Source organism: Vitis vinifera, chromosome 13 (genome assembly GCF_030704535.1).
Source record: "Vitis vinifera cultivar Pinot Noir 40024 chromosome 13, ASM3070453v1".
In the NCBI taxonomy this organism is placed as follows: domain Eukaryota; kingdom Viridiplantae; phylum Streptophyta; class Magnoliopsida; order Vitales; family Vitaceae; genus Vitis; species Vitis vinifera.
In genome coordinates, this window is record NC_081817.1 from 21,110,192 (window position 1) to 21,126,968 (window position 16,777).

General features: G+C 31.1%; 1 protein-coding gene and 1 pseudogene across 1 annotated transcript; both read left to right on the forward strand.

The window, feature by feature from the left end:
* Positions 1–3,639: 3,639 nt before the first annotated feature.
* Positions 3,640–4,893, forward strand: LOC104877884 (uncharacterized). The gene is made up of 2 exons (XM_010647269.1): positions 3,640–3,736; positions 4,184–4,893. Exons 1-2 carry the CDS (start codon positions 3,640–3,642, stop codon positions 4,891–4,893), a joined length of 807 nt encoding a protein of 268 aa, XP_010645571.1.
* Positions 4,894–8,798: 3,905 nt separating this feature from the next.
* On the forward strand, positions 8,799–11,454 carry LOC132254955 ((-)-alpha-terpineol synthase-like; annotated as a pseudogene).
* The last annotated feature ends 5,323 nt before the right edge of the window (positions 11,455–16,777 follow it).

Sequence of the window (16,777 nt, forward strand, 5' to 3'; positions counted from 1 at the left end):
TTTACCCTTTTTTTTTTATAACAAAATGGGTTATATTCTCTCCACGACCCAACGTTAAATGCCCACCCCTATCTTGCAAAATGGGCCCTCTACTCAAGTACCACATCACAAGGCCCAACAACCACTTGGCTTGATCACCTGGCTTAAGTTAGTTAGAAAGAGGTTTATAAAGCACTTTATTTTTCCTCTTACTTCTGATGTGGGATAAGGTAAAGGGATTTAAAAGCAAAAATTAACTTTGTTCCTACAGGCTGCAACAAAAGGATTTAAACCATGAACCACAAGCTCATAATGAGCATAACCATTCCATTGTGTTGCATCTTTGTTTGTGTTAATATTTAACAGAAAATAACTACATAGGCTATTTCAAAAAATAATATATATATATAAATCACATATTTTTTTCATTTTCAATTTGTTTTAATATTTAAATACAACTTTTTTTTTTTACCATTTTGAATATATTTTCATATTTAAATATTGTATATATTTTGTTTAACAAATTTAAACCATTAATAAATTTATATAAAAATGAATAAATAATATTATAAATATTATTTAATTTTTAATTATATATTTTAAATATTTTATAATTATTTTTAATTTTAATAAAATATAAAATATATATTTATGAGGTTACCAGTTCGACCGCGGTTCGACCATCGGTCCGACCATCGATCTGACTAGTGAACTGTGAATCAGTAACTTTTCCGGTTCGACGACCGGTTCGGTTCTGAAAACATTGCTCAAAACAATTGTTAAACTTTATGTTATCAGGAAAATTAATATTTTTTGTCACCAAAATTCATTTAATGGTGAAGAGAGACTTATTACAACAAATTATATATTTTGTGGTAAAGTTTAGCCCTTTGATGCAAACCCTTTTTTAAGCTCAAAACAATTGCTCGAGCACTTACAGCAGCCATGGATAAAAATTTCCATTTTTTTCGTCGAAATTTCAGGTTTTGATGGCCGGCAAGACGAAAAAAAGGGGTGAATTGTCAACGAGAGAAATTTCGCTAAATTTCGGTTAAAATTGTGGAAAAATCAGCTTTAGGCGAAAAATCGACGAAATCTTCAAAAAAATCGCTAACCATTGTAGTTTATTGGTGAAATTTTGGTTTGTATCGCCAATTTTTTGCTGATTTTTTCCAAAAAAATCGGCACCTCCAGCTACTTCCCTGGTCCTATGATTCGACGGCTCCCAACTTCCCCGTGTTGATCTGATGGTCCACATCTAGTCTGACCTGGGCGCCTTCATCTACTTTCCTAGTCCTCTGATTCGATGACTCCCAGCTTCCCCGTGTTGATCTGACGATCCAGATCTGGTTCAACCTAGGTGCCTTCATCTACTTTCTTGGTCCTCTAATCCAACGGCTCCCAACTTCCCCACATTGATTTGATAGTCCAAATCTGGTCTGAGCTCCAATGGTCAATTTCATGTGCTTCTGATAGTCCAAAATGAATTTGGATGTGATTCAATAGCTAGAATTGAACCCCAACAGTTATATGATGATCCAATGGTCAAATTTCGCCCAGATTTCAATCCAATAGCCAATTTTGTTTTGCAACAGTAAAATGAGATTCCAATGGCTATTTCGCCCCAACTTTTTCTATAAATAGCTTATTTTTCATTAATTTCATCCACATTTCATATTTGATCTCTCATTGCTCCCAAGGTTACTTTTCTTTTTAAAGGTATGTTTGTTTTAAATTTTAATTATTTTTGTATTGAAGTGTAATTAATTAATATATTCTTTAATTCTTCAATTTAATTTTATTTTTTCTTTTCAATTATCATTAATTAGTACATCAATTTTTTTAATTTTCATTTGTAATTAATTAGTACATTTTTTAATTCTTAAATGAATTAGTAGAATTTCATAGAATTATTTTAGCTTAGTTAATTTATTAACTTAATTAACAATATTTAGTAGCTTCCCAATTTCTTCAATTTTTTTTTTCTTTTCAATAGTAATTAATTAGTACATTTGAATTAATTAGTACATTTTTTAACTCTTGAATGAATTAGTAGATTTTCATATAATTAATTTAGCCTAGTTAATTTATTAACTTAATTAACAATATTAGTAGCTTCCCAATTTCTTCAAATTTTTCTTTCTTTTCAATCGTAATTAATTAGTCCATTTGAAATAATTAGTACATTTTTTAACTCTTGAATGAATTAGTAGATTTTCATAAAATTAATTTAGTTTAATTTATTAAGTTAATTAACAATATTAGTAGCTTCCCATTTTTTTCAATTTTTTGTCCTTTTCATTCGTAATTAATTAGTCCATTTGAATTAATTAGTACATTTTATAACTCTTAAATGAATTAGTAGGTTTTCATAAAATTAATTTAGCTTAGTTAATTTATTAACTTAATTAACAATATTAGTAGTTTCCCAATTTCTTCAATTTTTTTTCTTTTAAATCATAATTAATTAGTCCATTTGAATTAATTTGTACGTTTTTTTAACTCTTGAATGCATTAGAAGATTTTCATGGAATTATTTTAACTTAGTTAATTTATTAAGTTAATTAACAATTAGTAGCTTCCCAATTTCTTCAATTTAGTTTTATTTTCAATCGTAATTAATTAGTACATTTGGATCAATTAGCAGATTTTCATAGAATTAATTTAGCTTAGTTAATTTATTAACTTAATTAACAATATTAGTAGCTTCCCAATTTCTTAAAAAAAAATTTATTTTCAATCGTAATTAATTAATCCATTTGAATTAATTAGTACATTTTTTAACTCTTGAATGAATTAGTAGATTTTCACATAATTAATTTAGCTTAATTTATTAACTTAATTAACAATATTAGTAGCTTCCCAATTTCTTCAATTTTTTCTTTCTTTTCAATCATAATTAATTAGTCCATTTGAATTAATTAGTATATTTTTTAACTCTTGAATGAATTAGTAGATTTTCATAAAATTATTTTAGCTTAATTTATTAAGTTAATTAACAATATTAGTAGTCTCCCATTTTCTTCAAAAAAATTTCCTTTTCATTCGTAATTAATTAGTCCGTTTGAATTAATTAGTACATTTTATAACTCTTGAATGAATTAGAAGATTTTTATAGAATTAATTTAGCTTAGTTGATTTATTAAGTTAATTAAAAATATTAGCTTCCCAATTTCTTCAAAAAAAAAATTCTTTTTAGTTGTAATTAATTAGTACATTTGCAATAAGTTTGATTGGCATGATTACTAGATTTGCAATAAGTTTATTTTTAATTACTTGCTTAATTTAAATTTTTATTCAATTATAATTAAATAGTATATGTTCAATAGATTTGCAATGGCTAGTGCAAGTGGAAGTGGTGGTGGAGGTGGTGGGAGTGGCATGTTTGGTCGAGATCTAGCTTGGAAGTATTGTTCACAGTAGAGGGGAACCTGAAATGAGACAATTTGTAATTTTTGTGGACTGCTGATGAAGAGTGGAGGCATTAGTCGATTCAAGTATCATTTAGCGCATAGAGACTCAAATAACAACACCAAAAAGTGTCCTACAGTGCCACCTAAAGTGAGAAAAGAGACACGAGAGATGTTATATGAAAAAAATAAAGCAAAAGCAAAGAAGACTACACATATTGAAGAGATCCATGCCTAATTACGTGGCACTATGGGGGCCAGGCATATGCATGTTATGGACGAGGATAATGATGAAAATGAAGAAGTGTACATGTATCCAGTAGATATGCACCCGGATGAGCGGGATGGTTATTGAGAAGCAATTCATGCATTGAAGGCGACAAAATGGGAACGACAACAATATGAAACTGTTGTAGGAAGCAAGCGTAAAACAAGGGAGTCGTCATGCCCTAGTGGTGCACCGAGAATGCGGAAATCTCAAAGCACACAACATTCAGACCCATCACTACCTATTGCACCCTCTCTCTACAAGTCTTCTACAGCAAGACAAAAAAAATATTAAAAATATATTAAAGGATGGTTCAATTAAAGAAATGATGGGACATTTAATAAACAAATTCTTCATTTATGATAGTCGCACCCAATAAAGCAAACTCTCACCACTTCAAGAATATGATTATTGGTGCACAACAAACAAGTAATTTATAAGTTCTCAAATTTTGTATTGTTTCATACCTTGAGTAGGTGTAGTCTTTTGTGTTATGTTTCAAATATTTCTTACATATGATTTGTAGGAATGAGAATCAAACCTCCATCTCCATATGAAATAAAGAATAAGTACTTGGAAAGGGAATACAAAGATATGGAAGCTTATGTGAACCAACAAAGAGATAAATGGAAGACATATGGCTGCACCATAATGTCAAATGGATGGACAGGGCCCATGAGATTAAGTATAATTAATTTTATGGTCTATCCAAAAGGGAGTACGGTGTTCCTTAAGATATTCAATGCATCAAACAATATCAAAGACCACAAATACATATACAAGCTATTAAAGAATGTTATCAAAGAAGTCGAGGTAGATAATATGGTCCAAATTGTCATAGATAACGGGTCAATGTTCGTGAAAGTAAGGAAGGTATTGATGAATAAGTTTAACTTATATTGGACCCCATGTGTGGCACACTGTATTGAACTAATGTTTGAAGACATCAGGATAAGACCTAGTGTTGGAGATGTAATATGCAGTGACCGCAAGATAACCAACTTCATTTACAATCATGGTTGGTTACTTGCAGAAATGAGAAAGTACTGTGGTGGAGACATTGTTCGACTAGGAGCTAAAAGGTTTGCTACAAACTATATTGCTCTTAAAAGTCTTCTTAAAAAAAGGGTTGATTTGAAGAAATTGTTTATGAGTGATGAATGGGCAAAACACAAGCTCAATCGGACAAACATTGGACGAGATATGGAGAAACTAATGTTTGACCATCAGTATTAGGATAAAGTGACACATGTTGTTTCATACTTTGAGCCACTATACGTGGTGCTTTGAATCATGGATTCAAAAGTTGTTCCCATAATGTCGTTTCTGTATGAGCTTATGCAAGTGATGAAAGAGAATCTCATTAGTCAACAAGTTAGTGATTGGATCTTCAAAATAATCAAAGATCGTTGGGAAAAAACATTAAAACATCCACTTCATGCAGCAAGTACTTAATTTTCATCAATTGTTACTTTGATTTTATTTCATTTTCTTTTACACAATACTAAATCTACATAATTTTATTGTAGCATACTTCTTAAATCCAAGGTTTCAATATAGGCCTGGAGTTGGTAGTGATCTGGATTTAATTCAAGCAGTCCATGACGTATTTGCTAAATTAGACCCAAATGTTGAATTGATTAGTCAATTTGGAAATGAGGTAAATAAGATACTTTTATTTTACTTAATCTAATCAAAGAATAATTTCATTCATTATTTTATTTGAACGTTTACTATCAAATATGATATTAACAAATTAAATATTGAATACTTAGCTTGTGCTTTTTCGAGATGGAAAGAGAGGATTCAGTGATCAAGTGGCGATTGCATCAAGGTCAACCATGATGCCGATGAGTACCATTTCTTAATAGAAAATTTTATTATTATCATTATTGTAAATTCATCACATAAGAATTTATATAATTATGAATTCCCTTGCAGTTGAATGGTGGTTCATGTATGGGAACCAAACACCTACATTGAGGAACTTGACCATTAAAGTTCTCTCACAAACTGCGTCATCTTCTATTTGTGAGAGAAATTGGAGCACGTTTGCTCTCATCCACACAAAGCAACGAAATCATTTGGCTTACCCCTAACTGGAGCAATTAGTCTTTTGTTACTACAATATGAAGCTAAAGTTACATAATATGGAGGCAAAAAATGATAGAGTTACTGAGAAAGATTATCTTGATCTTCTTAACATTTTAGCCAAGGTGGGTGAAGAAGAAGATAATCAATTATTCCAATGGGTCAGGCCTATATACTTGGATGATGAAGTTGGTAATCCTAATCCATGAATTGTCACTCATGCTCGAGAATTTGGAGTTGATGTTGAACGTGTGTTGTCCGAAGAAGTTCACAATGAAAGTTTTACCAAAGATACTGAGGATTCATTTCAAAGGGCATTGGATTCCCACCAAAAGGTTGACTCCACGAGTGTTGGCCAAAGTAGTAGACCTAGCACTGCTAGTACTTTTGCTTCTGGTTATGATGGTTCAAGAGGTGGAACTGAACTAATGATGGAGGTGATAACGCAAGAGGAGATATTGGGGAACGCCAACAAAGTCAATATCCAATGAGTCAATTCACCTGTGAAAATGATTTCACACACTACACACAAGATGAAGATCATGGCTCTAGAATAGTTGGTCCAAGCATAGGAGCCATTGGGAAGCCCTCTAAAGGAAAATAACAGACTATGACTCCATATAAGGAAGAGTTACTTTCAGAGATTTTTGAATCTATGAGTATAGGAACTCAATTTAGTGACTCCTCAAATGAGGTTAATGTCTACCCTCCTTATGTGATGGGTTATGGTCAACCTTCAAGTTCAACTGATGAAGAGTATGGTATGTTGAGCTACCCCTCTGATGCACAAATGTCATACCAAGTTCCATATCAAATGCAAGGAGGATTTGACATGAACACATGGGTCAACCTCGAGTATCCTATCCATGTAGAGGCAGTGGGTAAGAGATATATGCATGACATGTTAGAATTTTTAACTAATATTATTGAGGTTCAATGAGTTGGTACCAATATTGTCTCCAACAGCAAGACGGGGTTCCTTCATCTACCAATTACATTGAACCACTTTGATCCTCATTTTGGTACTAAAGGGTCATTGCAATGTAATATGTACAAATTATTTAATATTTAATGAAATCAAGTCTTTCATAAAGCTTCATAATGAGTGTACAATTACAAAATTCACATTTCTTATTGACCGACATGATATAATTACATCTAATATCACAAATCATATCATACATATATCAAATTATTCAACAAAACAACTTTAAAATGTCTATTATACTTCTAATTATATTGCTATGAGATTTTTCTTACATTTTCATGAGTTTTGATCAATTTTTGGCCAACCAAATTTTTTTTTCCAAAATATCCGCCGATATTTCTTCGATATATCCGATATATTCATAAAAGCAAGTTACCGATATATCTGTGATTACCGATATTTTCATCCTTGATAGCAGCAATGTTGTCAACAACAATTTTTTTGGTAAAATTTCTTTTATCGTTAAAAATATATTTTTAGTCATAAATTGATTTGGAAAAAAAATCCATATTTGTTATAGTGAGAAATGAAAATAAATATAAATGTTTTTTGAGATCACATTATTTTTTGTCCTAATAGTTTCTTCTAATCTTCTGTTTCATATAACAAAAATATTAAAGTAATCATACCCAATATGGATGTATGTGCATAATATTGATCACTAAGTTTGATGTTCAAATCATAATGCATGTGTAATACCATGGTAAAATACCTCAACCCAAAAACAAAAACAAAAATGAGATGGGATAAATTCTCTTTATAGTTCCTCATGGTAGATCATTTTTCCCAAACATAAGATATTATGGCTATGTTTCATTCCTCGAAAATATGAGGGAAAATGAGAATGAAAGAAAATAGAAAGGAAATGTAGAAAAAAAGATAGAGTGAAGGAAAATTAAAAAATAAAATAAAATCAATAAATTATTTTATATGTCACTTCAAAGTCATTTCACTTATTTTTCCTATTCTATGTAAAGATTAAATAATTTTAAAATGTATAAATTTTTTGTTAATTTTTATAATATTTGATTCTTTTTTTTCTTATTTTCATGTTGAAACCAAACATGAAAAAACTATTTTCTCTAACATTTTTTTCTTTCCTCAATACTTTCTCAAAACCACACATAGCCTAAGAAAATCTAAATATAGGTAAAATATAGTCTCCAAGTTTTCAATAACCCACACCAAAAAATAACTAGAGCAACTTTTTGTTACAAACTTATTTCAAATCTTCACCCACCTCCCATATCTGATGTGTTGCAAATTGGGTTCACTTTTGTCCATTGATGCCAGGCCCTGCCTAAAAGTCATTAGAGATGTGTCCGTGAAAATTTTAATTGGTTAAATTTCTAATCAGACATCAATCCGGCTGTTTCACCCACCAACATTAATCAATCTTTCACCCGCCAACGTTAATCAATCTTTCAGACACTTCAATTATTGTACTAGTTTCACCCATCAGCATAACTAGTCCTCCTTGTCATACTGTCAAAAGAGTGAAAAGTATCCGAGGTGGTTTCAAATCTTTTGAAATGAACAATTTGAAAATCATTTATAAATTTAGGTTTGAAAGAGTTAAAAATCTTTGTTAATGCTTACAAATACTTATTATATAAAAATCATTTAAATATAGGTGTTCATTCAAAATTTATTTTTTGTTATGTAATAAATTATTAAAAAGAGTAATAAAAATATTTTTGTTTAATCTATATTTAAATGCTACTTATTTTTCATAATTTTTTAGATATAAGTATTGGTAATAAAAATATTAGAAGTATTCCCTGATTTGGGATCAATATTTGGAAGTCTACTTGGTTGGAAGAAAACAAATTAGAATTAATATATTAAAATTGTTGAAGCATGAGTTTCTACATGAGAACCCAAAGCTGGCACGCAGAGGTACCTAGCCCCACAAGGCAGCGAGATGGGATTTGCCCATGTTCCAGAAATTAGAGATATTTTTCCCTAGCATTAGGAGCTCAGACGAATCTGCATTTCCAATACATAGTGCTTTCTTGGATCTTAAATAACCCACCAATCGGAAGATTGTAGAGCAGTCTTTTACTATAACACATCTCCACGGCTCTTTCCATGCTTGCTTCAATTCCTGATCTGATCACTCACACAAGACTTCCAATTATTAGAAGATCCAGCAGTTGAAAGGCTTCTCCTCCAGGAAACCAATCCATGATTGGCAACAGCACTTGCGAGGAAATCATTGTTCGGCGAACTGCAAACTACCATCCTCCCATTTGGGACTATGATTATGTGCAGTCACTGAGAAGTGATTATGTGGTAGGTTTATATATCATGAATATTGCTAACAGGTTAATTCTAGTTATTAATGTTCCACTTGGTGCTACTAACAAATACATGGTTATGTATGCAGGGAGAAACATACACCAGAAGACTTGATAAGCTAAAGAGAGATGTGAAGCCAATGCTTGGGAAAATGAAGAAGCCTTGGATCAGCTGGAGCTAATCGATGTTTTGCGAAGGCTTGGACTATATTATCACTTCAAGGATGAAATAAAGAGAATATTGGACATCATATACAACCGGTACAATCAGCACGAAGAGTGGAAGAAAGATGATTTATACGCAACAGCTCTTGAATTTAGACTGTTAAGGCAGCATGGCTATGATGTGCCTGAAGGTGTGGCTGTGCAGGATTCACTTCTTCATTTTGTTTGTTTTAAATAAGCTAAGAACTTAAATTTAAATAAACTATAGGCAACAATATAAATATTGGTCTCTTATTTGTTTATCCCTTTTTCTTTTGGAAGCTCTTATAATGCTTTTTGCAGATATATGTAAGCTATGACTTTATCCCAAATAAAATTAGTTACTTAACTAGAAAGCACTCTTGTTAATGCAGATGTTTTTAGTAGATTCAAGGACGAAACAGGGAGCTTTAAGGCATGCCTGTGTGAAGATATGAAGGGAATGCTCTGCTTGTACGAAGCTTCATACCTTTGTGTACAAGGAGAAAGTACCTTGGAGCAGGCCAGAGATTTCGCACACAGACATCTTGGAAAGGGCCTTGAGCAAAACATAGATCAAAATCTTGCCATTGAGGTGAACCATGCCTTAGAGCTTCCATTGCATTGGAGAATGCCAAGGTTAGAGGCAAGGTGGTTCATTGACGTATACGAGAAAAGACAGGACTTGAATCCTATCTTGCTGGAGTTTGCTAAATTGGACTTCAATATGGTACAAGCCACACACCAGGAGGATCTAAGACACATGTCTAGGTAATTAGTTCATCAACATTCTTAATGTTTTGAGATCCAGCCAAAAACTCTATATCATACTCTTATAATATTTTTATTGTCTCCCTGGGCTCCTATAAAGCTGGTGGAGGAGTACACGCCTGGGAGAAAAGTTGAAATTTGCTAGGGACAGGCTGGTGGAGAATTTCCTATGGACTGTGGGAGAGATATTTGAGCCTCAGTATGGATATTATAGGAGGATGTCCACGAAGGTTAACACGCTCAAAACTATAATTGATGATGTTTATGACGTTTATGGTACATTGGATGAACTTGAGCTTTTCACAGATGCTGTTGACAGGTTACTGTTTGTCTTACTTTCCATATCCTCTATGCATCATATGCTTCTGATTAAGTTTGCTGCTCTAAAAATTCAAATATCTTCTTTACATATTTAGGTGGGATATCAATGCAATGGATCCACTTCCAGAATATATGAAGATGTGCTTCCTTGCCCTCTACAACTCCACTAATGAAATGGCTTATGATGCTCTTAAGGAACATGGTTTACACATCATTTTCTATCTTAGAAAAGTGGTATTATCTGCAACTGTGAACTCATTCCATTTCTTTGATATTAAATTTTGATAAGTTGCCATATGCTGTCTACATGCATGTACTACTCTTGACTCATGTTATTATGATTAATCCTTCAGTGGTCAGACTTATGTAAATCTTTCTTACTGGAGGCAAAGTGGTACTACAGTGGATATAAACCAACCCTACAATCCTTAGAGAGATATCACAATATTATCCGCTGGTCATCAATGATTTCAAGGCTTTCAGATGATCTGGGAACATCACTGGTCTGTATGCTACTCTCTCTCACAATCTCCTTACGAGTCCTGATAAATGTATATTTCTGTAATTTCTGTTCATAGACACATTATAATGGTCTTTTTATCCTTGTCTTAGGATGAGTTGAAAAGAGGAGATGTTCCCAAGTCAATCCAGTGTTACATGTATGAAATTGGTGCTTCTGAAGAAGAAGCCCGTAAACACATAAGTTATTTGATTGGAGAGACATGGAAGAAGCTAAATGAAGATGGAGCTGTAGAGTCTCCATTCCCTGAAACTTTTATTGGAATTGCAACGAATCTTGCTAGGATGGCCCAGTGCATGTATCAGCATGGAGATGGGTTTGGTATTGAATATGGTGAAACTAAGGATCGAGTGTTGTCATTACTCGTTGAGCCCGTTCCCAGTTTGAGTTCTGAATAATATTGAGAACCAACGTTGATCTTGAGTCATGGGAAATTCTTGTAGCCCCGATGGATTTTAGTACAAATAGTAGAGTCAAATTTTAACTTTTAGGTAGTTGAAGTGATGTTAGTATCTCAGTTATATTTGGAGGGTTAATTAGGTATATAAATCAGTGACTTTTGAGCTTCTTGTATTCTTCGTTAATTTCCTAATTTGGTCTAGTGTTTGTTTTCGATTTTTAACCCAAACAAATTTGTATCAAAGCTTGGATATGGATGAGAAGTGAGACATTTCTATTTCAATCTTCTAATACAGAAGATTTAACTTCACTTTGTTCTTAAGATGTTGGAGGTTTCAGAGAAAGGTTACATAAAAACACGATAAAATTTGTATTGGATTGATGGAGATAACTTTATGCATAGAAGAAACAATCTTATGAAGGAGAATACCCTGGTTTGGGTATTCTTACCAACTTGGGATCTTAAAAATTTTGAAATTCATTAGAAGGATATTAGTAGATCAAATTATTTTTATAAAATATTGGTTCTGTTTAATCATGGTTTTTTGAAACTTGATTTTAAAAATTATTTTTTATTCTTTAATTTAAAACCAGTTTTTAAAAACAAGTTTTAAAAAACATGGTCAAATGATCCATGTTTTTCTTTTGTTTTTAAAAATTGGTTAAAACAACTTCTACTTATTGTCTAAAAATTATTTTTACAAATTATTTTCAAAGAACAATGACCAAATAATGTTAGAAAGTTTTTAAAAGCAATTTTATATTTTTGAAAGCAAAAAACTGTTTTAAATCACACATCAAACAAGCTATTAGACTCAATAATTAATCTAACTATTTAAGCTTGGTTATATTTGAACAATGTTAGCCTTAGAAGAAAATTCTAATCAAGTTGGAAAACATCAATGAGTGAACCAATCACATTTCTTAAAATTTTGAGATTTTTTGGAAGGATAATAGGACTTCTATTAGTTTTATAAAATAATTGACTCAATAGTGAATCTAAACATCGAAGTTTCATTACATTTAGACTACGATACTCTCATGTAAAAATTATAGACAAATTGGGATGCCTTGGCTAAGAATGTTAACCCATTGTTATTTTTGTACATTATTAAATTCAAAAATAAAATCACAAATTCCAATTCAACTAGATTTGAAATATGTTTGCATAAGGAAAAATATGGTAAATTTTGTAAGATTTTCAACACTACATGTTAATAAAATTTTGGACACTTGAAATTGTGGTACTATATATTTAATTTTGTTATGGGCTTTCAAATCATTTTAAAAATTTATTAGACTCATCTTGAGAGTTTCATAATTTTTGGAACTGTAAAAAAGAAAAAAAAAAAAAAAGAAGAGAAAATCGGTAGTGTTTCAACATGCTATATTTTAGGCCTCTGTTGTAGGCAAATATGGGACAAATCCCATTTAAGGCTTAATTGTCTAAGTAATGATTTGACTTGGTTGTTAATTTTTAAGATATCTAGACTTATCAAAGGACTTCCTAGCTTAAGCTCCACATGATTTAGATTCTATCTTCCTAGATGCTTATTTTTAGAAAGTTTGTAAATTTCAATTCAAAGGGGTTGTCTAAGTGAGACTAGGATACAAAGATGTTATAATTTTAGTTCATGTTTTTATAATATCTATTATAATTAAAATACTAAAACCTAAATATTAGATAACCTTGACCAAGAAAATCAAACCAGAGATATAGCTACTATGATTTTATAGTATTCCAAGTTGTCATCTTTTGGGATCATCATTAATATGTTCAATTGTCTATACTTTAGAAAGATTAATTATTTGTTAAAGCTAATGAAATCCCAATTTAACTAAATAAGAATAAAATATGGACAAATTTTCTTAACATATTTAATAAAATAAATAGAACAAAAGAAAATATCGTGAAGAATTTCATAATCCAATGTCAAACCTTTAGAGAGAGCATTGTAAAATATAAGATTTAGGATCAAAGTCAATTTGAAATCAAATTGAATCTTAGGACCAATATTGCATCCAAAACTTATATTTTTATTTTTGAAAGTGGATCTCTTAAACCAATTGAATATGATGGTTAATTCTAGTTTTCAATTCTATTTGCTTAAAAGCCTATATTTTAATCTTGTATATTCAACCCTTATATTTGTTAATAGTAGAATTAAACCAAGGTAACTAATAATCTAGATCTTTCTAAGAATCACTAAGACCTTGGTAAGAATTCCTTATACCTTATCTAGAATGAACTAACCCAGAAGATTTATTTCTACCAAATTAAACCTGAAAATATAAAGAAAATCACAACATTACCATATTATTATTACTCTTCCTTTGGAATATATTAACATCTCTAAATCCATCAAATTAGCCAAACATGGGGGAAAATTTCTCCTCACAACCCATTTTTGGTTGCCAAGAAAATATAATAGAAAGATGGATAAGAAAAGGAAGAAGATTAGAGTTTTATTATAGAATTTAAGAAGAAAACATCAATCTCTCTCCCCACATTGTATAACTTCCTAAATCCTAAAACAAAGAATATCTATATATATATATATATATAATTGGCCACTTATTTAAAAAAAAATACTATATAATATCCCAAAATAATAAATAAAAAATTGATTTCTAAATTACCCAAGTTCATCATGCGTTGGTGGGTGCCAAAAATGCCAAATTCAAAGTGGAAAAGATTTAGGCTTGAAGTGGTAGTAAATGAATTCGAATTGGAGTGCAAATTTGAATTGGATGTTGGTTTCTTCCCTTAGGTAGTGGATGAATTTGAATTTGGGAAAAATTCAAATTTAACATTAGTTCTACCCAATTGATTTCAATTACCCATAACCTCCTCGTTTCAACTCTGATTTATGAACTGTTTGAAGCCTTTCTAATTCCCATCATTGAAATAATATTTAGCTAGACCCAAAATTACATCAAGAAGTGCTCTGTATTTCACATTAAAGTGAAAGTATGTGTTGTTGCCAGATTTAAAATTCCAAATTTCAATTTAATATTTGAGCAATGGCCTCTAACCTTCCTTTTCATGTTTGCTTATTCTCTAACCATCTCCATAACATTCGTTGCTCATCTTTCATGTCTATGACTCACTTGTTTTACTCTTGCTTAGGTCTCCTTGTGTTCCACAAGTTTCAAGTCTCTCATGTATGAATATTTAACCACATACTCTACTATGGGTGAAAATGACTTGCAACTTGCATTCTTTTCATCTTTTAAACTTTCAATTGAGCTTAAAATAAAATTTAGATCTTTAACTAGGATATTAGCATCAATTTAAGTTAAGATTGATGATTTGAGCTATTTATATCCCATAAATCTAGTCATTATGTGTCATTAAAGCAACATTTGAGCTCCAATCATACACCTAAAAGATGTTTCATGCAATTTTGGTCCATAACTCCATACAAATTATGTAGTAAGGAAAGATGTTATAAGGTAGGAGCATGGTTTTTGATGTTTGGATAAATGGAAAAGCCCAAAGCAATAGAGTATGCTTTTTTTTCCCTTAGATGGATGACCACAAAATAAGCTCCTTGGTAGTGTGTTCTAGAGTGGCAAAACCTCGAAGACCATGTTGACATAGGGTGGCCATGTGTAGTGGGTTTGTATATAATTGATGGATAGACAAACACATAAGCACAGACCTATGATTGCTTTTTTTTTTTTTTTTTGTTTAACATCTCCTACTTTTCTTTTATTGTTATTATGATTGTACTATTGTAGTTTTTTTTACACCAAAATTATTATATGATATGTTTTAGAATTGGTTTTACCTTAGACTAACCATTAACATTTGTGCATTATGTCTATTCACCATACTTTTGTTTTCTCTATTTAGTACTTTTTTTTCATATGAGAAGCATGTAAATCCAGTTGCTCTTTTAAGCAAGGAAGAAGGTTATAAGATAGTGGTATGGTTTTTTATGTTGAGATAGGTGGTAAAGCCCAAAGCAGTAAAGTATGGTTTATTTTTTCCCTCTAATGGATGAATAGGAGATGAGCTCCTTTGTAGTGTAATCTAAGGTAGCAAGATAGCAAGACCCCAAGGACTGAGGTAATGTAGAGTGGCCACATGTGGTGGAATTATGTATAGTCGATGGATTGACAAAGGTAAAAGTTAAAACCTATAATTGCACATTTTACATCTAGTTATCCTAAAATGATATTATGACTATGTTATGGTAGCTTTTATTCACCAAAATTATTATATGCTATGTTTTAAAACTGCTTTTACCTTCAACTAATCATTAACACTTGTATAGTGTGACTATTTACTAGATTGTTGTTCACTTTTTTTTTTTTTCTTTTTTCTTTTTATTAAGATGAAAAGCTTAGAAGTCTAGTTGAAGTTGAGGTAGAGCTACAGTCAATTCTAAAGAGTAAGCCTTAGGGATCATAACCCATCAACTTATTTGGTTATCCTTATTTATGCTAGTCATGTTTCTTTTTCTTTTTTAGACATTTTGCTTCTTTTAGGTTATACTCAATCATAAAATGTAAACTATTGTTACTCATTTATGTTTCTACTTTTCTCTACCAACATATATATCAATTTCGTTTTTTATTGTTTTAGTATACTCTTGTTCCATTTGTTGAGCTAGTAATCCTACTAGGAAATTCAATTTGTAGAAGACTCACTTTGTTCTAGCAAACCCTTAGGGTAAGATAGTTACAATGAATACTAGAACTTGGGTTATAGGTTCTATAGAGTACTTTAAACCTATGATACTCATCTAGAATCACATAGACCATTTTGGAGTGTCATCTATTAGGAAAACATACTAGGATGTTATAGACTATGCTCACAATCTGGTTTATTAGTTCCATACTATTTGGTTAGTGTTAAACAAACATGTGCATTAATCTTAAAGCCTTTAATTTTGATAAAAGGAATGTTATCAGAGTTAGTATGAGAACTTCCTTAGTTTGAAACCAAGTAGGAATCAAATTATCATTCTTAGATCTAAGAAAACTTTGTAGAACTCAATGTTCTTATGTCATAAGAGTGAGATGCACCAACGTCAAATGGATAAATAAATAGAAAGCATAGTACTTAAAAATATGTAATGTCAACCCTAAGAAATTTCTAACTAGATTAATTATCTTATAAACAAACCATTATATATTGAATACTAGTAATAAACTTAAATATGTATTTTTTTTTCTCCAAATTGAACACTATGGTGAGACCATATATATCTTGAACTAGACCACCAATTGATAGGAGGCCCCAAGTATGGATGGTTTTACAAGGACCATGGGGGGTTTGGCTATTGTCGTCAAGCAACATGTTCTAGGTACACTTTTAAACAAGTTAGCTACTTTGAGCAATCTAAATGTTTCTACATATATTATTGAGAGCACTAGTCCATTTGTAGTTGAAGCTTGGACATTTTTGCATGAGAAGTTATTTTCTATAATAAGATGTTTAGAGGGATTAGCTATCTTCATGCTAGAGGGAAATATTGGTCAATGGTGATGTTTGACTAAGTCAATGTTGTTAAAGAGATTACTAGTCACTTGACC

Coding starts and splice junctions, on each gene's coding strand:
- LOC104877884 (XM_010647269.1), top strand. CDS start 3,640: ATGGGGGCCAGGCATATGCATGTTATGGACGAGGATAATGATGAAAAT. Junction 3,737..4,183: donor GCACCCGGATGAGCGGGATG/GTTATTGAGAAG, acceptor TATGATTTGTAG/GAATGAGAATCAAACCTCCA.